Below are 23993 nucleotides of genomic sequence, written 5' to 3'. Positions count from 1 at the left end.
CAAAACACTTCAGGTTCAGATAAAAGCAAACCAAGGTAACTCACCCTACCATCTTAAGACGCCATGGATGCATAGTACAACATAAAAGGGAATAAAAAGGTGAAAAACTGTTTACTTCAAGCCCCACGTACATTGTACACAGCAATTCTAATATTTGGTAAAAAATATGCAAGAAAGCCACAGTGGAAATTTTCCCTCACCCTGTGGGCAACTTCCAACTCTTCAGCCATCGCCTGGAATTTCTCCAATTGTAGGGTTGCCAGCTCTTGGCGTAGACGCTCCAGTTCCTGCTCCTGTTGCTGTAACCACTGTACCCTGGACTTCTCCAGATGATCTTGGGCCTCTTTCTCCTTCTCTTGTAGTCTACTAAGCAAGCATTGCTCCAGCTCTTCCACAGCAAGTGCATGTTCATCTCGGATCTTCTGTATCTCCGACAGGTATGAAGACTCCAAGCTGTCCAGCTTTCCCAGATGTGAAGCCTCCAGGCTTTGTATGTGCGCTTCGTGTTCTAGGGAACGAGCATGTAGCTCTTCTTGGTGCCTTTGTAGTAACTCCGGTACCTCAATGTATGGTTCTTTGTCAGGTCTCTGCAGCTCTGGGAAACCAGCGTTTAGATCATCAGCACAACACAGTCCTGATGGGAAAGTAGTCTTCACGGCATCTGAATCTTTTAAGGCCAAGTCTTTGTCCGAAGTTTCTAGATCGTGCTTCTCCTCAGAAATACCAGACATAAGATTCTCTCCGGAGTGCAAGTTGGGATCATCATTACCAACCCCCCGGTACTCCACAGAGGCCGGCTTTATTAGCGTCCGTCTCAGGAGATCTTTCTGTAGCTTGGCATTTTCCATGTGTACTTGTGCAATCCTAGAGGAAGACATAATGCATCATTTAGTAATCTTTCCTACAATACAGCAACAGGCTTCAAAAGTGTTAAACTAGTAACAAAAACTTAAAAATACATAAAAGTAATTCAATATTATAGTTCGTAGAAGGAATGGAAAGGGTTAAAGCCACGCTGCTGTGCATGAAGAGCGAATGCTGGATTTTTTTGGTATTTGACTTTACACGTTTTGGAGTAAATCAGGATCACCACATTTGACGCTTTAAAGTCACAAAAAAATCCAGCATTCATTCTTCATGCACAGCAGCGCGGCTTTAACCCTTTCCATTCCTTTGGATGACTAAAGCATCTTCGATACTAGGGCTGCAGCAGCTGTCTAATTCAAGGCATTCTCCAATGGTTTGGGTCCGACAACCTCCCCAGGTGAGCAAAACCTTACAGCAGGTTTTCACCTTTTTTCAGCACAGATCTGACTATTGCGTTTGTTTTTCCCCTCCTCTAGCAATGAAAGATTGTAGTTTGTGTGAATGTGCCCACATTAAAAAGGTGTGGCTTGGCACTGTTACATCCTTAGGACAGGTCACCCAATACATAAATCGGTGGGTATGCAACCCACCCCCCCCCCCCGCCGATTAGCTGTTCCCAGAGCAGGCTGGAAGTGCTCAGCTGTGGAACTGCACAGCTCTGTCAACAGTATCGTGGTCGAGGCCGGGTACTGCACATTCGCCCCCAATTGAATAGAACATGCAGTACACAGCTCCGGCCGCTATACAGTCAACAGGTGGGCAACTCCGCTAGCAGGCCTTAGGGCCATCACCTGTAACAGTAGATTGACAGGATTGCCGGAGTCACACCTCCGCTAATCTGATATTGAGGACCTATACATTTTTGGTCCACCCTTATCAAGTCCCAGGCAACCTCTTTAAAAGGCTCATGGAAGGGAAAAAAAAAAAAAAAAAAAAAAAAAAAAAAAACACAGTTACAACATGGACCAACACATATGAACTCAAACGGCGCATAATAGAACACACAAAACGGCCCATTTGTATCCATCTGGCAATTCAACATACAGGGGCTGATCCATCAACTAGTTAATGCCAGAAAACAATGTAAAACACTTTCAATACTTGCTATATTTTTGTGCCTTACTATGGTCATGCAACTATAGCAAAATGAGCACCGCTGAGGAGTTAGGACAACTATGCATGCCCCTCAAATTCATGGATACTGGTTAGAAAGGTTACTCCAGTACCTGGAATAACATTTCTGGCTAAGGCCGCTCTCACACATCCGGCTTTTCGCCGGTTACGGCGCACGCTGGTACAGTGTATACAGTACAATGTCAGCGCCGCAAACTTCTGGGTCACATGCTCCGGTCACATGACAGCATGTGACCAGCAGTTGTCGCACTGCCATTGTATACACTGTACTGGCGTCCGCCGTATCCGGCAAATCGGCGAAAAGACAGATGTGTGAGAGCGGCCTAAATGCACACCACTTAGAAGATCAACTGAATTTGTTAATTTCATTCCTGCATAGCCCTCATTAAAGACTGGTGTACAAAACGTCAGGACCAGAAAAGTACATATCCCCCCATTATACCAATGAACAAGTATAGGAAAAGCCTGCACACCTGTCCTCTGCGTTCTTCAATGCGCTCTCTTTCTCTTCTTTCAATTTTTTGGTTATTTCCTCCAAGTCATTTGCCATCTTCTCTCGGACATCCGCCAGCTCCTTAGCATGCTGGGCCTGCAACACCTCTAGCTGGGACATTTTGACTTCATCATCTCTCTCTTGTTTTTCATCACCAGAATGCGATGTGGACTCATCATCCATCTGACACACTTCAACGTTCTGCTTAAAATAAAGAGATATAAAACAAGAACGAGTTTAAATACGGATGCTGCAAATATATCAACTAAGATTATTGACATACATGCTACGAACAATTATAATCTGATTTTCTCTAGTAATTTTGCAGACCTTGCCATAAAAGTGTTCTATATCTGGTTATAAATAAGCTGCATAGATTACCAGTCTATGCACAAAGAGGCAATAAAATGTGAGCAGATTGAGGACAAGGACTTGGAGCAACATTAGTGCACAAACTGAGGTCATAGCAAAGTGGAAAAACAGCAAACAAAATGCAAACCCTGTAGATAACCAACTTATTATTACTTGGCAATTATTCAGAATATTGGTTAATGTAAAAGGAGTATTCTTAACTCACATTTACGGCATAAAATATGGCAGGAGTGTATGATCGTGCAGCTATATTGGGTTTTTAGTTAGCACCTGTTCACAACTATTGGATGTGCGGGTCAGTATTTTTTTATATATCTGTAGTGCCTGTAACCAGGCTGTGTCCATCCTCCTTTATAGCTGGATCCTTTCTGCCCAGCTTTAAAAGTTTTTAATCCAGATAAAGGCATTTCAATTAAGATCTCAGTACATTGAGATCACCTTGTCGTGGTCACCGGGCTCACATGCATTGGCCAATACATAAGCTGAGTATTTTTTTTTTTTTCCAATGCAATACCAGAGTTCCCTTATTCATTGTAAGCATTGTAGAGTGTAGCTGTATGTATTTTCTAGCTCCTACTGATACTAAACTAAACTGAATAGCTTGGTTGTAAGTAGGCAAGTGTAGCCTGTGGGAAAGGAGCAAATTTATTTTTTTTATTGTAATTTTTAGGGTCATCCTCATGGCGGCAGCAACGTACACCCATGGTCTCCTGTGTTCCCCAAATGAAGCGACCGAGAAAGTATGTTTCTCTTTGAAAAGCTACAGAGATTCAGTCAGACAGGTGGCTAAGATCATTCAGCCAGGGCCTGCTTTATGATTCCCAATCTGTGGGCAGCATGTATTAGGTTCTCCAACATCTTGTGCAGACTTAACAGAACTAAATATATAAAGAGGGAATCCTATTGGGCAGTGTCTGATATTGCTAACCACTGTCTCCATACCTTATCACATTCATAACCAAATCTCCTATTCGTATAAAAGGAATGTGCTTATTATATAGATATTATTTATATATATATATATATATATATATATATATATATATATATATATATATATATATATATATATATATATATATATATATATATATATATATATATATATATATATATATATATATATATATATATATATATTTTTTTTTTTTTTTAACAAGTGCAGTGGAGTTGGTAAGCCAAACCTCTGACGCCAACCCCAACTGCTCAATTTCTCTGATTCTCATACAGTTGAAACCAGACGTTTCCCTCCGCTCTCTATAAAGACACATCTGCATGTTTTTCCTCACTATCTGACATGAAATCAGCAGAAACCTTTTAAAGGTCAATTAGGAACCAGAATTATTTCTATTTGCCAAATGCCAGAATAACAAGAGAGAAAGGTCTTTAATGTTTGTTCCTGTGTGCACTTGCAATCTGTTTACTGTTTCTTTTGGAGTAATGGCTTCTTCCTAGCAGAGTGGCCTTTCAGCCCATGTTCGTGCAGTACTTGTTTCATGGTGGATTATGACACAATCTTACCAGCTTCCACCAGCATCTTCACAAGGTCTTGTTTCTGTTCTTGGATTGATATGCACATGTCTGACCAAAGCATGTTCATCTCTTGTACACAGAACCAGTCTCTTTCTTGAGCAGTATGATGGGTGTACATTCCCATCTTGTTTATACTTGCATATAAATTGTTTGGACAGATTAATGAGGCACCTTCATGTTTCTGGAAATTGCACCCAAGAATGAACCACACTTGTGCAAGTCCACAATTCTCTTCCTGAGATCTTGGCTGATTTCTTTTGACCTTCCCATGATGCTTAAAAAAAGCAGCAGTGTGTTTCAGGTGTGCATTATAATACATCCACAGGTGTGTCTCTAATTATTTCAGATTTTGCCAATAAACCCATCAGAAGCTTCTAAAGACATGACATCATATTCGCTGTCTCATGGTTTATTAAAGGCATAGTATTCTTCGTGTATGTAAACTTTTAACTCTGCAAAAAGTAATAAAAGTGTCTTAACACATTCTCTCTCTGTATTCTGGCATTTGGAAAATAGAGTTTTGGTTCCTAATTGATCTAAACACTGGAAAGGTTTAGGCCCTGTGCGCACACTGCGGTTTTGCATGTTTCGCTGCAGAAAATGTTCATAAGCTTGCTGCCGTCCTTCCCCAGCAAAACCTATGGTTAAAAAAAAAAAAAAAAAAAAAAAACACTGCAGTTTTTTTTCACCAACAGGTTTTGCTGCATGTTTTCTGCAGCAAAACAAAATTGTATGTCAATGCTTTCTTGCAGGTACCTGCAGTTTTTGACATAGATAATTGTCAAAAACAGCAGGGAATAACCTGGGAAAATTTGCGACAAAACTGCATGCGGTTTTCGGGTGTGGTTTGCCGCGGTTATTTACCGTGGGCGCGGTAATCTTCCGGAGCCTGCGGAATTTTTTTAAGAAAATTCCATTTTCTAGTGCACACAGGGCCTTATTCTGATTTCATGTCAGATAGTGAGAAAAACATGCAGATGTGTCTTTGATATTGTATGTAAACTTCTGGTTTCAATTGTACATGATTCATGTTTGTGATAAATTTACTGTAGTAAAGTGATAACATCACTACTTATATCATGTAGCTGTAGTGCAGCACAGATTCATCTCAACTAAAAGACTAGATTCTTTGAGTTAGGAATAGAACAGACATTTATAGGACATTTCATAACTTTCCCAAATTCTTATGAAAAAAAAAAAATAATCACATACTGCATTGAACCGCTGTTCACAATTTATTATATATTTTAGGAGTCGAAGTCCGTCCATTTTATACCGACTCCAACTCCACCAAAATGGACACCAACTCCACGACTCCGAAGCCCTGATTTGAATTGCAGCCAAATGGAGCATGCAGGAGGCTTCCATTCTTTTCCACATGATAATCATTTTTCTAGTGCAGAGAAAGCAAGAATAGAGAATATGCTTCTGTGTGAAGTTTCGGCAATTTAAAGCTCCTTACGAGCTCCTCCAATTTTAATAAATCTAGTGCTACTCCAAACTGTGCATGACTGAGTAGTATGTATAGGAACTTAGCAGTATCAGGAACTCCGTATCTAGCTTGTAAATCCTCAATGGTTAGTAATTTGGGAGGTAGTTGGGAAAATATAAAAAAGGTGGCTTTTATAACGTACCTTGCCCAAGGGATGCCCATCAGGCAAATGGTATAAATGTGGGAGGTTAGGATTATACTAGTGTTGCACCGTGGGACACACTAGTGGCATATCCGTGCCCCTCAATATAGTCTATGCTATTGCCCGTAAATTTCCGAAAATTAACCTTTAAGGCTATGTGCGCACTTACCGGATTTTGCCGCGGATTTTTTGCGGTTTTGCTGCATGTTTCGTTGCAGAAAATGTTCATAACATCTCTGCAGTGAATCACCAGCAAATCCTATGGGCAAAAAAAATCCTGTGCGCACTGGGCGGAATTTGATAGCTGCATGTTTTGCTGCGGGATTCCCGCAGCAAAAACAATTGCATGTCAATTATTTTCCGCACGTCGCTGCGGGATTTCACTCCATTGACTCCAATGTTAATCGTGAAATCCCGCAGGGAATAATGCAGGCAGCAAATTCTGTGCGGTTCACTGCGGTTTCCTGCGTTATTCCCTGCGGTATTTCGCGGTTTACCTCCGGTAATGTACATCGCTTGTCTGCGGTTTTGCAGGGAAGTGATGTCATTACAGGAAGAGGAAGCGGAGCAGAGAGTAAACACACACAGATCACACACACAAACATCACAGACATAGATCACACACACACAGACACATAGAACACACATAGAAAGAAAACGGAAATATAGAAAAAGAACGTGGGCTCCGCTGCATATTTACCGTCCAGCCGAGGTAAGCACACAGCGGCGGCCCGGTATTCTCAGGCTGGGGAGGGAGAGGGGCAGGGTTAATGCCCCCGCCTCACTCCCCCTCCCGCAGCCGAGAATATCAGCCGCAGCTGCCCCGGTACTGTCGCATGCATTATGCGGCAGCACCGGCGTGTCCCCGGCTCTTCCTGCCGCCGTGTAGCAGTGGCGGTCAGGGTAATACAAGGGGTTAATGGTGGTGGATCACCGCCATTAACTCCAGGCTTGATCATGGAAGCGTCTATGTGACAGCTGACATGATCAACCCGTAAGTAAAGTGAATAAAAAACACACACAGAAAAATCCTATATTTTAAATAAAACAAACAAGCCTCGTTAACCCTTTTATTAACCCCTCCCGAAACAAAGCTCCAGCGTCCTGCGATGCTTACATCCAGCCGCGACTGTCACAGACACAGCGCTGAATGAATGCAGCAGACAGCAGAGGTAATTACCGGTCATTTCCCACGGCCGGTAATGTGAACTCACTGCCGACCGTGGGAAATGCAGCGATCGGTCCTCTAGCTATCTGTCTATCCCTGTGTCTGTCTATCTATCTATCCCTCTATCTACTATCTCAGAATTAAATGACTTTTTTTTTTCAATGTGCTTTATTGCATTGAATGCAATAAAGCACATCCCAACCTGCACGCGGCAAAACCGCGGCAATACCGCGAACAATACCGTGGTAAAACCGCAGCAAACCGCATGCGGTTTTCGGGTGCGGTTTGCCGCGTTTTTTTACCGCGGGTGCGGTAATCTTTGAATAGCTGCGGAATTTTCTTAAGAAAATTCCATTTTCCAGTGCGCACATAGCCTAAACCAAGAAAAGAAGGGAATTTTGTTACTTACCGTAAATTCCTTTTTTTCTAGCTCCTATTGGGAGACCCAGACGATTGGGTGTATAGCTACTGCCTCCGGAGGCCACACAAAGCATTACACTAAAAAGTGTAAGGCCCCTCCCCTTCTGGCTATACACCCCCCGTGGGATCACGGGCTGCTCAGTTTTAGTGCCAAAGCAAGAAGGAGGAAAGCCAATAACTGGTTTAAACAAATTCACTCCGAGTAACATCGGAGAACTGAAAACCGTTCAACATGAACAACATGTGTACCCGAAAAAAACCAAAAATCCCGAAGGACAACAGGGCGGGTGCTGGGTCTCCCAATAGGAGCTAGAAGAAAAGGAATTTACGGTAAGTAACAAAATTCCCTTCTTCGGCGCTCCATTGGGAGACCCAGACGATTGGGACGTCCAAAAGCAGTCCCTGGGTGGGTAAAGAAATACCTCATGTTAGAGCTGCAAAGACAGCCCTCTCCTACGGGGAGGCAACTGCCGCCTGCAGGACTCTTCTACCTAGGCTGGCGTCCGCCGAAGCATAGGTATGCACCTGATAATGTTTGGTGAAAGTGTGCAGACTCGACCAGGTAGCTGCCTGGCACACCTGTTGAGCCGTAGCCTGGTGTCGTAATGCCCAGGACGCACCCACGGCTCTGGTTGAGTGGGCCTTTAGCCCTGAAGGAACCGGAAGCCCAGCAGAACGGTAGGCTTCAAGAATTGGTTCTTTGATCCATCGAGCCAGGGTGGCCTTGGAAGCCTGCGACCCTTTGCGCTTACCAGCGACAAGGACAAAGAGTGCATCGGAGCGGCGCAGGGGCGCCGTGCGGGAAATGTAGATTCTGAGTGCTCTCACCAGATCTAACAAATGTAAATCCTTCTCATACCGATGAACTGCATGAGGACAAAAGGAAGGCAATGAGATATCCTGATTAAGATGAAAAGAGGATACCACCTTAGGGAGAAACTCCTGAATGGGGCGCAGCACTACCTTGTCCTGGTGGAAGACCAGGAAAGGAGCCTTGGATGACAGCGCTGCTAGCTCAGACACTCTCCGAAGAGATGTGATCGCTACCAGAAAAGCCACTTTCTGTGATAGTCGAGAAAGTGAAACATCCCTCAGAGGCTCGAAGGGCGGCTTCTGGAGAGCAACTAGTACCCTGTTCAGATCCCATGGATCTAACGGCCGCTTGTACGGGGGAACGATATGACAAACCCCCTGCAGGAACGTGCGCACCTTAGGAAGTCGTGCTAGACGCTTCTGAAAAAAGACGGATAGCGCCGAGACTTGCCCTTTAAGGGAGCCGAGCGACAAACCTTTTTCTAACCCAGATTGCAGGAAAGAAAGAAAAGTAGGCAATGCAAATGGCCAGGGAGACACTCCCTGAGCAGAGCACCAGGATCAGAATATCTTCCACGTTCTGTGGTAGATCTTAGCAGACGTGGGCTTCCTAGCCTGTCTCATGGTGGCAACGACCCCTTGGGATAATCCTGAAGACGCTAGGATCCAGGACTCAATGGCCACACAGTCAGGTTCAGGGCCGCAGAATTCCGATGGAAAAACGGCCCTTGGGACAGTAAGTCTGGTCGGTCTGGTAGTGCCCACGGTTGGCCGACCGTGAGATGCCACAGATCCGGGTACCACGACCTCCTCGGCCAGTCTGGGGCGACGAGTATGACGCGGCTGCAATCGGATCTGATCTTGCGTAGGACTCTGGGCAAGAGTGCCAGAGGTGGAAACATATAAGGGAGCCGGAACTGCGACCAATCTTGCACTAAGGCGTCTACCGCCAGAGCTCTTTGATCGCGAGACCGCGCCATGAAGGTCGGGACCTTGTTGTTGTGCCGAGACGCCATTAAGTCGACGTCCGGCACCCCCCAGCGGCGACAGATTTCCTGAAACACATCCGGGTGAAGGGACCACTCCCCTGCGTCCATACCCTGGCGACTGAGGAAGTCTGCTTCCCAGTTTTCCACGCCCGGGATGTGAACCGCGGATATGGTGGATGCTCTGTCCTCCACCCACATCAGAATCCGCCGGACTTCCTGGAAGGCTTGCCGACTGCGTGTCCCTCCTTGGTGGTTGATGTATGCCACCGCTGTGGAGTTGTCCGACTGAATTCGGATCTGCTTTCCTTCCAGCCACTGCTGGAAGGCTAGTAGGGCCAGATACACTGCCCTGATTTCCAGAACATTGATCTGAAGGGTTGACTCCTGCTGAGTCCACGTCCCCTGAGCCCTGTGGTGGAGAAAAACTGCTCCCCACCCTGACAGACTCGCGTCTGTCGTGACCACTGCCCAGGATGGGGGTAGGAAGGATCTTCCCTGTGATAATGAGGTGGGAAGAAGCCACCACTGCAAAGAGTCCTTGGTCGTCTGGGAAAGGGAGACTTCCCTGTCCAGGGATGTTGACTTCCCGTCCCATTGGCGGAGAATGTCCCACTGAAGTGGGCGCAGATGAAACTGCGCAAACGGGACTGCCTCCATTGCTGCCACCATCTTCCCTAGGAAGTGCATGAGGCGCCTTAAGGGGTGCGACTGACCTTGAAGGAGAGACTGCACCCCTGTCTGTAGTGACCGCTGCTTGTCCAGCGGAAGCTTCACTATCGCTGAGAGAGTATGAAACTCCATGCCAAGATACGTTAGTGATTGGGTCGGTGACAGATTGGACTTTGAAAAGTTGATGATCCACCCGAAAGTCTGGAGAGTCTCCAGCGCAACATTCAGGCTGAGTTGGCATGCCTCTTGAGTGTGCTTTGACAAGTAGATCGTCCAAGTAAGGGATCACCGAGTGTCCCTGAGAGTGCAAGATTGCTACCACTGCCGCCATGACCTTGGTGAAAACCCGTGGGGCTGTCGCCAGACCAAATGGCAGAGCTACGAATTGAAGATGGTAGTCTCCTATCACGAAACGTAGAAAGCGTTGGTGCTCTGTAGCAATCGGCACGTGGAGATAAGCATCTTTGATGTCTATTGATGCAAGGAAATCTCCTTGAGACATTGAGGCAATGACGGAGCGGAGGGATTCCATCCGGAACCGCCTGGCGTTCACATGCTTGTTGAGCAGTTTTAGGTCCAGAACAGGACGGAATGAGCCGTCCTTTTTTGGCACCACAAAGAGATTGGAGTAAAAACCTTGCCCTTGTTCCTGAAGAGGAACAGGGATCACCACTCCTTCTGCTCTTAGAGAGCCCACCGCCTGCAGAAGGGCATCTGCTCGGTCGGGATGTGGGGAAGTTCTGAAGAACCGAGGCGGAGGACGAGAACTGAACTCTATCCTGTACCCGTGAGACAAAATGTCTGTTACCCACCGGTCCTTGACCTGTGGCAGCCAAATGTCGCAAAAGCGGGAGAGCCTGCCACCGACCGAGGATGCGGAGAGCGGAGGCCGAAAGTCATGAGGCAGCCGGCTTGGAAGCGGTTCCTCCGGTTGCTTTCTTGGGGCGTGAGTGAGCCCGCCAGGAATCTGAGCTCCTTTGCTCCTTCTGAGTCCCTTTGGACGAGGAGAATTGGGGCTTGCCCGAGCCTCGAAAGGACCGAAACCTCGACTGCCACTTCCTCTGTTGAGGTTTGCTTGATCTGGGCTGGGGTAAGGAGGAGTCCTTACCCTTGGACTGTTTAATGATTTCAGCCAATTGCTCACCAAACAGTCTGTCTCCAGATAGTGGCAAGCTGGTTAAACATTTCTTGGAAGCAGAATCTGCTTTCCATTCCTTTAACCACAAGGCTCTGCGCAAAACCACAGAGTTGGCGGACGCCATTGAGGTACGGCTCGTAGAGTCCAGTACCGCATTGATAGCGTAGGTCGCAAACATTTGCGTAGTTAAGGACGCCACTTGCGGCACTGCTGGACGTATGATAGAGTCCACCTGTGCCAGACCAGCGGAAATAGCTTGGAGTGCCCACACGGCCGCGAATGCTGGAGCAAACGACGCGCCGATAGCTTCATAGACAGATTTCAACCAAAGGTCCATCTGTCTGTCATTGGCATCTTTAAGTGAAGCCCCATCCTCCACTGCAACTATGGATCTAGCCGCAAGCCTGGATATTGGGGGATCCACCTTTGGACACTGGGTCCAGCGCTTGACCACGTCAGGGGGAAAGGGATAACGTGTATCCTTAAGACGTTTGGAAAAACGCTTGTCCGGATAAGTATTGTGTTTCTGGACTGATTCTCTGAAGTCAGAGTGGTCCAGAAAAGTACTCAATTTACGCTTGGGATACCGGAAATGGAACTTCTCCTGCTGGGCAGCTGCCTCCTCTGCTGAAGGGGCTGGGGGAGAAATATCCAACAGTCTATTGATGGCTGCTATAAGGTCATTTACCATAGCGTCACCATCAGGGGTATCTAGATTGAGAGCGGTGTCAGGATTAGATTCCTGATCACCCTCCTCTGTCTTATCATACAGAGACTCTTCTCGCTGAGACCCTGACCAGTGTGATGACGTCGAGGGTCTTTCCCAGCGAGCTCGCTTAGGCTGCCTGGGGCTGTCATCCGAGTCAGAGCCTTCAGCCTGTGATGCCTGGGACCCCCTTGAAGTACGGATTAGTTCCAACTGAGGGGGACCGGGGAGCATAGACACAGCAGTGTCCATGGTCTGAGTAACTGGCCTGGCCTGCAAGGTCTCCAGGATTTTTGTCATAGTCACAGACATCTTATCGGCAAAAACTGCAAATTCTGTCCCCGTCACAGGGGCAGGGTTCACAGGCGTCTCTGCCTGGGCCACTACTACCATAGACTCTGGCTGACGAAGTGGCACAGGGATTGAACATTGCACACAATGGGGGTCATTGGAACCTGCCGGTAGATTAGCCCCACATGCAGCACAAGCAGCGCATACAGCCTGTGCCTTGGCACCCTTGCGTTTTGCGGATGACATGTTGTTGTCTCCTCAGAGCAATTATAGGGTATAAGCCAAGAAAGCGACCATACAGTGCAATATATAATATATATGGTACTGGGAAAAAGTACACCAAATAACACTGTGGCACTAGTGGGGCCAGCACTTATGTGCAGCTTACCGCCCGCATAAACGCGGGTGTGTGGTCGCCAGAGCCCGTTGTCTGGGTCCCCCAGAGCCTGTGTCCGTTCTCCAGCCAGACTGCATGCAGGAATGGCTGCCGGCGTCCTGTGGAGAGGGGCGGGCCCTGGGCGTGTTCAGACCAAGAGCGGGAAACTTGCGTCCCACTGTGCCCAGTGAGAGGGCTGGAGTATGTAAATAAGACTCCAGCCCTCGGCGCTGACTATAGAACAGCGTCTCTCCCTTTCCCTGATTGACAGGGTGGGGGCGGGAACGAAGCGGAGCTAGGCCGCAAAAGCCGGGGACTAGATTTATGAGCGCTGCCGCCGTAAAAGCGCGGTCAGCGCGAGTCCCCGGCGCACTACAAGTCCCAGCCGCGCCGCCGCTCCCGGAGCGGCCGGCGCGGTAGTTCCCAACACAAAAAGTCACTCAGCTAAGCTGCAGTGACTCTAACCCCAGCGCGCAGCGCTACTGTCCCCGGCGCACTAGCACACCCAGCAAGTCTGGAGTGTGCGTGGCCTGTCTGTGCGGGGACACAGAGTACCTGAATGTTGCAGGGCCTTGTCCCTGACGGTACTCAGCTCCTCCAGCAGGGTCTCTGGGTCTGTGGATGGAGCCCGGCCTCAGGGTTTGGGGGCCGGTAAGATCCCACTTCCACAGAGCCCCTCAGGGGGATGGGGAAGGAAAGCAGCATGTGGGCTCCAGCCTCCGTACCCGCAATGGGTACCTCAACCTTAACAAACCACAAGTGGGGTGAGAAGGGAGCATGCTGGGGGCCCTATATGGGCCCTCTTTTCTTCCATCCGATATAGTCAGCAGCTACTGCTGACTAAACAGTGGAGCTATGCGTGGATGTCTGACCTCCTTCGCACAAAGCTTGAAAACTGAGCAGCCCGTGATCCCACGGGGGGTGTATAGCCAGAAGGGGAGGGGCCTTACACTTTTTAGTGTAATGCTTTGTGTGGCCTCCGGAGGCAGTAGCTATACACCCAATCGTCTGGGTCTCCCAATGGAGCGCCGAAGAAATATCCAAAATCAACCTTAGGAGAGAAGTCAGGGAGCATAGAACCCCATCTACCACCACTATGGAGAGGTGGGGACCATGTGGCTACAATGGCAGAGCATGCTTCCTGGTTTTCCAAATAGATTTAGGTCTCCCCTCTGGGACCCATTTTTGTCCCCCATAACACTTCTGTGATAGGAACACCCCCTTATCAGTAGAATGGAGTGCTCACTACAAACAAAATGAAAATTACCAATATTCTTGCATCTTTTGCAAAATATAATTATATAAATTTTTATTTATTTTTTTTCCTGGAAAATAGGTCAAACTATTTAAATGTATTGGAGATTTTTTTTTAAAGAACTAAGATTAATATGGGTTTATAACAGCAAGTTTGAATTTGAGTTCTAAGTGTTCCCTAAATAATGTAAAGTTTTTTCCCCCTATTTTAACAGGGATTCTGAAAATAAATTGCCATATTTATCAGTTTATAAAACGCACCGGGTTAGACTCACACCAAAATTAAAAGAAAAAAAAAAAAAAAAAAAAATGGGAGGTCCGTCTCCAGGGGAGGGGGGAGGCAGCAGCGGTGGTGGAGTAGGGAGATTCTGCGGGCGGTGCGGTGGGTGTGCCAGATGCTCGCTGCGGGTGCTGTGAGGTAGGCAACATCGGCAGAACTGGCTTCAAAGAAATAGCACCCGAAGTCGGCACGTGCACAGATTAAGCTATTGGCTCGATGACAAGCTGAGATCACATCTGCACACATTCTAGCTCTGGGCACTATTTTATTTAAGTCCGCTGCTGGGAGATCAATGGGCCAGAGGCAGCGCCTGCGCAAGTGAGATCTTGTGCCGAGAGCTCCATTTGCATACGCGCCTACACCGGGCACAAATTATTTGAAGCCCACACCACCGACATTTTCAGGATGGCCCCAGTCTCAACACCCGCAGCACAGCAGCCCCAGCATAAGCATCCGCAACATTGCCCCTGCCTCCTACTACCCTTCTCCACCACATCCCTGTAAGCTACAATCAGATTATAAGACGCACCCCTCATTTTCCGCCCAAATTTTTGGGAGGAAAAGTGCGTCTTATTATCATAAAAATACCATACATAAAATACAAGAGGGTATCCAAAAACTTACTTCCTCTAGCTGTTTTAAGAGTGAATGATAATCACCGGAGGGAGACTCTGAATTCTTCACATCATCATTGCACCACTCTTCACCCAAGGTCTGATTGAAAACGCCCAGGTTCTGGGCCACAACTATGTTTTTGCCATGCTTCACAGCTTCTTGGGTTTTCTGAAGATGCATCCTTCTTATCTCTACAACAACAGAAGACATTAGTACCAGTAGACCCTATGGAAGAGAGTCATCTTGCATTACCGAGAACAAACAAGCTTAAGGCCTTGTGATGACGTTGAATAAACCAGTGTTGGCAGACAAAATGCTGCACAAAACAAGCAGTTTGTGTTTCTCACTTATTTAAAAATGAAAAGAAAAAAAAAAAAAAAAGGAGACACTTAAAAAGTTTCAAATCTGGAAGGAAAAATAAGCTGCATGCACATGAGATTTCAGATAGAGAAATTTAGTTATCGCTTCTTGGGGAGGAGGAGGATGGGGGGGGGGGGATGGAGAACCCAAGAAACCATGGGTGTAGGCCACTACCACTAGGCAAAACAAATAAAAAAAAAAAAAAACAACCACACACACACACACACACACACACACACACACACACACCTCATCAGAAGGCTACACCCACCAACTGGAACCAAGCTAAATCAGCTTTAGCTTAGAGTGTCTGTAGGATGCAGACACTGTTCCCCTTGGACCCGTTTCTCCCTTACGTTTGTTGTTTATATTTAGCATCTCTCTTTTTTGTCCATCACACTCATCTTCAGATTGGGTAAACAGTGTGGGAATGCCACTGTCACACACCGTAAGAGACAGAGAACAGAGTGCTCTAATCCACATCGTACCCTTTCTGGCATGTCTGGCAGGACCCTACCACCCCACAAAGCTCCCTCACCCAACAGTTCAGTGGTTAGAGGCATCCACCTCCAGCCCCGCCACCCACAAAAGTTAGACAATGCAGGAGAGGAGAGACGGACAAGTACGAGAGACTCCCATAAGGCTCCTGAAGAAGCTGGATTTAATCTTCAGCACAAGAAAAAAAAAAATACTTGCACTGTTTTTCCAGGCTGGTGCCAATAGTAGGGCATCCCACTTTCACTGTAGACCAGCAGGCTCCATTTTTAGACCTATATGACCTTTTCGCTTTCTCTCCACGCCGGCTCGCTAATGCCAGCAGCTACAGTCCAAAATGTAGGTTCCGGCTTCATTGAGCAGTCATCCCATAAAGCTCCGCCCCTTGGCAACGCCTTCCAATGACAGGCACGTGGGTGGTCTGTGCGCTACTTTCTGGCCCCACCACTCCCCCTTGGCCTATCACTGCTTTTTCCCCTCTCCAGGCCAATTAGTGCACTCAGAACTCTGCGTTATCCATACCGCCTGCTATCGACGCCATCTTAATTCCTCTGGCTCCAGCACAGCAGTGACCTCCGGTCTCCTGGCCTCCTATTCTCCTCAGGATAATAGTCTCTCTCAGTTTCTTAATAGTTGCTTCTACGCTCCAGGGCCGAAACTCAATAACAGTCGGTTTCCCAGACCTTTGGTTAATGAGCCATGTTATCTGCTTATTTCTTCTTCTGCCTCTCAGGCTCTGTTCATTTTCCAGGTCAGATCGGACTCTCCAGTTCATCCTCTCACATGGCAGATCGTTCAAGAGATCCCAAAAGAGGACGACTTCCAGCATCCCTTCTAGGTCTTCCTCTTTCACCCTCTTCTAGAGTGGCTCCCATCTCTTGTTTTTCCTCTCCTACACCATAGGCCGCTGAGGAAGCAGACCCACTTCCAGAGTCAGATTCTAATGCAGACTTCAACAAGCTTTCCAAAACTGAGATAGATATAGTCTGGTTCATGCAGTAAACCAGACCTTAAAATGTCAAGATGATCCCTTGAACATCAATGATTTTGATTAATGGAGTCCAAGACTCTAAAACGTGTTTAATAATAAAAATCACAAATCTATTCCCAAGTGATCTCATTCCACACGCCAACTAGGGCGGGTTAACACTTTCCTCCTGCTTTGCATATACCAATTCATCTTCAGGGTCAGCAGCAGCCATCATGGAATGGATTCTGACTCCTACAGCAGTTATGACTTTCACAACTACCTCAGGTAAGCGATTCCCTTTTTTATTCTGGTACCACCAGGATAAGTCCCTATTTGCGCCTTTGTCTCATCCAGCAACCTCTGCTGTATACCTTGGTCCCACTTTTGAGTCTCACCCACCAAGGGTCCCTTTCTTTGTTCCCGGTTTTCAAGGCTACCTCTTCTCTCTGACAACCAGGCATCATCATCATCCCCGTACCATCCCACAGGAGCTTCTCAAGTTTTAATTCAATCCTGTTTGTGGTCCCTAGAAGGATGGGTCTAGCCGACCTATCCTGGATTTTAAAGGACTGAAGAAGTGTGTCTGCCTATGGCAATTTAGAATGAACTCCCCTCGCTCTGTGATTGCTGGTTCCATAGACGCAGAGTTCCTTTGTTCACTGGACATTCAGGATGTGTACCTTCACATTCCCATCTTTTCTTGCAATCAAATTCTCATTCAGTTCAAAAGGTCTTCCCTTTGGCCTAGCCACTGCTTCCAGGGTCTTAACAAAGGTCACTGACGTGGTCATGGCAAGGTGGATTGTAGTCATCCCTTATTTGGACGACATTCTGATCAAATCTCATTTCCGAGCCTTTCCAAATTACTCTACATTCTAACCAGTTTAGGCTGGATCATCAACAGATCGAAGCAATCTGATCTCGACCCAGCATCTGCTGCTGTATCGATGCTACTCGATACTTTACACACAAGAGAGTCTTCCTACTAGAAGAAGTGTTGGGATATGCTCACTTAGCCTCTCTTTACACAGTCACTTCAGTTCTGCAATTGCATATAAGGGAAGGTGGTAGCCACAATGGAAGGGGGTCCATTTGTACAGTTTCAAACCAGATCTTCAGCCTAATCATCTGTCTCAAACGGGACAGGGCAGCATCATATCTAGACAAACTCATCCTACTTCCTCCCAGACTCAGACAGTCCTTCAACTGGTGGCAACACTCCCCCGCAATTCACCAAGGGAGATCATCCCTTTTGGTACACTGGGAAATCATGAAGACCGACGCCAGCCTTCTAGGCCAGGCAGCAGTATTTCAGAGTTACACAGTTCAGAATCGCTGGAAAGTTTAAGAATCAACTTCCCATCAATATTCTGGAACTCAGAGCCATATTTCTCACTCTCCTTTATTGACATGAGCTTCTCTCGGACCAACCAATCCAGATTCAGTGTGACAATGACGCCACCACGGCATATATCAAACACCAGAGTGGAACTCTGAACTAGACAGTCATGTCAGAGGTAGCCCGCATTCTGGGCAAAATAGAACATACCACCAATTTAATTGGTGCACATCCCCAGAGGGAACAACTGGGTCCCTAACTTTCTAAGCCGTGAAGGCCCCTCAGTGGGCAAGTGGTCTCTCAACCCAGCAGTTTTTCACCAAATCTGTCAGATGGTGAACACCAGACGTACATCTCACAGCGTGAAGAAGAAACAACCACCAGCTGCTTCAGTATGTGTCTTAGTCCCACGACCCTCTCTTGCACGACTACAATGCTCTGGCAATTCCATAGTCCAAGTTTTCCCTTCCATATCTCTTTCCCCTATCTGCCTCATCTCAAAAGGTCATCAAGCAGATCAAGGTGGAAGGAGTGCCAATCATCCTCATAGCTCCAGATTGGCCAAGAACAACCTGGCAAGGAGAGAAATCAATTATCTTGCATCCTCCAGTTTGATCAAATCTTCTTTCCAAGGGCCAGCTCTTGCACCAGAATTCAGTCTCTAGATTTAAAAGGCAGGTGTATTTTTTAAAATGCAGGGGTATTTTTTTTTTTTTTCCCCCGATCAGGTCATTCAGACCATGATGAAGGCAATAAAGCCCTCTTCCTTCGGTATCTACCATTGCACAAGGAATGCCTTCTCTTGCTGTTGTGAAACTAACTAGGTCGCGCCCTTATTCTTTTCGCTTCTCTTCCTCTGCATTTGAGTCGGACCTAGAGTCCGGCCTGTCCCTTAGCTCCCTTAAAGGGAACCAAACATAAGGATTTTGGTATATAAAAAGGTAAAGCCAGTGCAGTACTGGCACTATCAGGCAAAGGCTGTACATACCATTAGTGGGCAGCTCGGATGTTTAGGCTGTGAAATCCAAGTTTATGAAGTTTGAAAATTCATCCACTTTTTGATTGACGTGTGCACTTCTCCAGATAATATCTGGGCGGGTTATGCATATGATTCCCTCCCCCACCGCCGCCTATTCCTCCCTCTCTCTGGCTGTATGCAAATTTCTGTATTCAGTAACACGACGGAGTTGGAACCTGCTGGAGAACAGCTGATATTACCCAGATTAGCTGCAGCTAATCGGTAAGATCAGCTGTTCTCCAGTCCTGTTATGACCGCGGGAGTGCGTGCGGTCACAACGAGATCTGAAGAAGCGAGGGCGCATTAGACGCCCTCTCAGGCACAAAACTGGGTAATGCGGGCTTCAAAAACACGGCGCCGGAGATAAGCGCTATGCGCAGGCGCCAACTCCGACGAAGAATTACTGAATACAGAAATTTGCATACAGCCAGAGAGGGAGGAACAGGCGGCAGTAATAGTGTGCATAACCCGCCCGGATATTATCTGGAGAAGTGCACACGTCAATCAAAAAGGTGGATGAATTTTCAAACTTCATAAACTTGGATTTCACAGACTAAACATCAGAGCTGTCCACTAATTGTATGAACAGCCTGTGCCTGATAAAGCCAGTGCAGTACTGGCACTACCTTACATTCCAAAATCCTGATGTTTGGATCCCTTTAAGGGCCAGGTCTCCGCACGCTCTATTCTTTCCAAAGGAATCTGGTTTGCCGCTCAGACATTTCTACAGGGCGTCGCTCACTATGTGCCGCTGTTAAATCTCCTGTAGACCCATGGAATCTCAATTTAGTTTCGTACGTTATCCAGGGTTGAGAGGATTATGATGAAGGAATATGCTGATAAATATGAGGATTATGAAGGTCAGTCAGCTGCCACTGCTCATTCACCCACCCTGCCTTGCAGCAAAGTATCCCCTCAGATCACTCACCAATAGGTGAGGTGAGAAATCCAATAAAGACAGTTGCTGAGAAGCGAACACCCACTGCTGACAAGCAGAAGGGTGAGTGGTTAACTTCAAGTTTTACAAGTTTACAACAGAGCTTCAAAGAACCAGGTCCATGCTTTGGTAGACTTCGAGTGCCAATGTAAGAGTTACAATTTTGGGGAGCGTGTCGCTCCCACAAATAAGGCAGGCACATTTCCAGATCCTGAGCTTCCCATCTGTGGATAGATAAAATCCTGATGGGAAGTATAATGGTCACATCTTCCGTGTGAGATGCTCAGGGACGGTGATATGAAGAAACCTGAAAATACATATTTTCCCTGGACGGTAAAAGGCACACCCATGAACAGCCCAGTCAGTAGGTGGAAAGAGACATAGAATGTGCAGGGATTCATAACATCAGTGCGGACATCTTGTGGGTGTTCTTCTCTGGGTGGTCACATGCGATACACATGAGTCCAAGGAACACCTGTACCAGCCAACACCAAACATATTCATAAGGAACAAGGTAACTGATCCATCTGTGTATCTGTAACCATATCTTATCTGTAACTGTAGTTCTGACAATCTGTAAAGCCCATCTTGTATATAGTGTATTAGCTAGTGTGCCCTAATATAATATATATGGGAAAGCTGGGTGTTACGCCACAGGTTACGTGACCTGCTCTGTTAGCCTTACCGAGCCTCCCTGTGCCCGCGGAGACAGGAGGAGTCAGTGCTGCATTGCGCCAAGCGTACCTTACCCATCTCTTGGGGGCGCGGAACGTCACGTGTTGGCAGAAAGGACTAGGTCATATCGCATGGCTCAGACGAATTAGATGTAAGGGTGGGGTTGCGAGGTGTGGTTTTATCACTGAATGACAGGTCCACGACCGAGTGGAGGGATCCAGAGTGACCCCCTCGGCCTGGCTCGCATCAAGGGTCCCCCCTTTGAAATCATGCGGGAGATTTATCTTCTTTCGCTTTCTTGGAAGGTTGCCTTCCTGGTGGTGATCACCTCCATCAGGCAAGTGTCAGAATTCGCTGCTTTTTCTTGTCATTTGATTCCTCATTCTCACAAGTCTTTCTTCCAAAGATAATCTCCACCTTAATGAGAATATTGTTCTACTCGTCTCTTTCTCATTTGCTGTAGCGATCTATACACGATCTGGATCTCGTCAGATATCAGTTTATCTTTTAAACATTTGGATTCCCTGTTCATAATGCTCGAGGCCATCGTAGGGGGGCTACCCACCTACAAGACTCCGATCCGATTTGACACGTTGGAAACATATCACATAAAGGATAGAATAGCCTCGTTCAGGGTCAAGGCTCATTCTATCGGTTTAGTGGAGGCCTCCTAGGCTGTCAGACATCAGGCCTCGGTGTCGCAGCTCTACGAGGCTGCTACCTAGTCCCCTGTGTATACTTTTACCAAATCCTACACCGTGCACATTTTTGCATCGGCAGATGCCATCCTAGGCAGGGAGGCTTCTGCGAGTAGTTGCTGGAGCTTAGGCTCGAGCTTGGCTTCCTTCTGAGGAACAAGTGGTGAATCACTTCGAAACTGGTCAACACAGCACCCTTTCTTTAAGGCCTTGTGCGCACTAGGCGTTTTTGCTGCGTTTTTAGTGGCGTTTTCTACCGCGTTTTTGTGCTGAAAACGCAATGACATTGCTTCCCCAGCAAAGTCTATGAGTTTTCATTTTTGCTGTCCGAACACAGCGTTTTTTTATAGCTGCGTTTTTGTGGTGACCACAAAAACGCAGCATGTCAATTATTTCTGCGTTTTTCACTGCGTTTTTCATCCATTGAGTTCAATGAGATGTTCAAAAACGCAATGTGAAACGCATATAGCTGCGTTTCTATGACTAAAAACGCAGCTATAAACGCAAGGGGTGGGTACTACAGTGACGTGTACAGGAAGAGGATTCCTTCTGTTGGTAAACACAGAAGCATGAATCCTCCCGGTACAGTCACCGCCGCTTCCACCTCCAGTCCTGTGCATGTCAGCTCCCGTGCGGCGTCATGGCTGGGCGGGAGGCAGCGGTGAAAACAAAAGTGAACAGTAGAAAAAAAAATATATATGTCATACTCACCTGTCTGCAGGGTCCCGATGCCATGTCCGCTCCCAGCTCCTGTCCCGGTACCGCCGCTTCGGCTGTGTGCTCTCAGGCACGTACGAAGCCTGCAGGACCTGGCAATGGATCACCTGATGCAGTCACCTGACGCATCAGCTGATCGTAATTCTCGCGGTGTCGCCGGCTTTTTAGCGCCCGGCCGGCTTAACTTATCAGCTGATCCTGCCATCAGGAGACTTAATCAGCTGATTACCGGCAGCTCCTGCAGCGATGGGACAGGATCAGACTCTCATCCGATCGTTCCAGGAGCTGCCGGTAATCAGCACGGACGTGACTCATTTTTTCTTTTTCTTTTTTTTTTTTTTTCTCTACTGATGCATCAGCTGATTGTATAATCGGTTTTTATACAATAAGCTGCTGTGTGATGTGATTCACATCCTAGAACCTGACACATCTGATCACTTTGCCTTCCAGCAAACCGATCAGATGAAATTGGATCCGGATTGGACGGCGCGGGACCCTTGACCCAGGATTACTGCGGAGGGAGGGGGGGGGGGGGGTCGGGGGGGTCTTTATTTCAATAAAGATGGAGTCACTAATTGTGTTGTGTTTTATTTCTAATAAAAAAAAAAAAAGAGAATTTTGTTACTTACCGTAAATTCTTTTTCTTATAGTTCCGTATTGGGAGACCCAGACCATGGGTGTTTAGCTTCTGCCTCCGGAGGACACACAAAGTACTACACTTAAAAGTGTAGCTCCTCCCGCTGAGCTTATACACCCCCTGGTAGCAAGTCCTAGCCAGTTTAGTGCAAAAGCTGAATGAAAATAGCCACTCACAAGTAGAACAGAGCAAAAACCGGAACAACCGGAGACTCTGTCCACGACAACAGCCGGTGATAACACACGGAACAAGAAAATTGCCAACAGGCAACAGGGAGGGTGCTGAGTCTCCCAATACGGAACTATAAGAAAAAGAATTTACGGTAAGTAACAAAATTCTCTTTTTCTTTATCGTTCCTTTGGGAGACCCAGACCATGGGACGTTCCAAAGCTGTCCCTGGGTGGGAATAAACAGAAAAAACTAAGTAGGCGGAGCCTAACTTCACAAGTGGGCGACAGCCGCCTGAAGGATGCGTCTGCCCAAGCTCGCATCTGCCGAAGCATGAGCATGCACTTGGTAGTGCTTTGAAAAGGTATGCAGGCTAGTCCAACTGGCAGCCTGACAGACTTGTTGAGCCGTAGCCTGGTGCCTAAAAGCCCAAGAGGCACCGACAGCTCTGGTCGAGTGTGCTTTGATCCCCGGCGGGGGAGGCACCTGAGTACTCTGGTAGGCGTCCGAAATGGTCGATCTAATCCAACGGGCCAAGGTCGGCTTAGAAGCAGAGAGACCCTTGCGCCGCCCTGTGGTTAGCACAAAAGAAGGGAATTTTGTTTACTTACCGAAAATTCCTTTTCTTCTAGCTCCAATTGGGAGACCCAGACAATTGGGGTGTATAGCTATTGCCTCTGGAGGCCACACAAAGTATTACACTTAAAAGTGTAAGGCCCCTCCCCTTCTGGCTATACACCCCCAGTGGGATCACTGGCTCACCAGTTTTAGTGCCAAAGCAAGAAGGAGGAAAGCCAATAACTGGTTTAAAGACCAATTCAATCCGAGGAAACATCGGAGAACTGAACCATACCACATGAACAACATGTGTACCCGAAAAAACAGAAAAACCCCGAGAAAACAGGGCGGGTGCTGGGTCTCCCAATTGGAGCTAGAAGAAAAGGAATTTACGGTAAGTAAACAAAATTCCCTTCTTCTTTGTCGCTCCATTGGGAGACCCAGACAATTGGGATGTCCAAAAGCAATCCCTGGGTGGGTAAAAGAATACCTCATGATAGGGCCGTCAAACGGCCCTCTCCTACAGGTGGCCAACCGCCGCCTGAATGACTTATCTACCTAGGCTGGCGTCTGCCGAAGCGTAGGTATGCATCTGATAATGCTTGGTAAAAGTAAGTAGACTCGACCAGGTGGGTGCCTGACACACCTGCTGAGCCGTAGCCTGGTGCC

At 47.1% G+C, this 23993-nt stretch overlaps 1 protein-coding gene across 5 annotated transcripts in view; it reads right to left on the bottom strand.

Annotated features, from left to right (window-relative positions):
* PCNT (pericentrin) overlaps window positions 1-23993 on the bottom strand; it is a 432670-nt gene that overhangs the window by 195421 nt on the left and 213256 nt on the right. For 4 of the 5 annotated variants that reach the window (XM_075317440.1, XM_075317436.1, XM_075317438.1 and 1 more), the window contains 3 exons: window positions 14762-14943; window positions 2475-2698; window positions 201-864 (listed from right to left, as the gene is read on the bottom strand). In XM_075317440.1, coding sequence (XP_075173555.1) covers window positions 201-864; window positions 2475-2698; window positions 14762-14943 — 1070 coding nt within the window. The remainder of the gene's footprint in view (window positions 1-200; window positions 865-2474; window positions 2699-14761; window positions 14944-23993) is intronic. The other variant, XM_075317437.1, reaches the window with a different exon arrangement.

This window comes from Anomaloglossus baeobatrachus, chromosome 7 (genome assembly GCF_048569485.1).
Source record: "Anomaloglossus baeobatrachus isolate aAnoBae1 chromosome 7, aAnoBae1.hap1, whole genome shotgun sequence".
NCBI classification, from domain to species: Eukaryota; Metazoa; Chordata; class Amphibia; order Anura; family Aromobatidae; genus Anomaloglossus; species Anomaloglossus baeobatrachus.
This window is presented reverse-complemented; position numbering and strand designations above follow the sequence as displayed.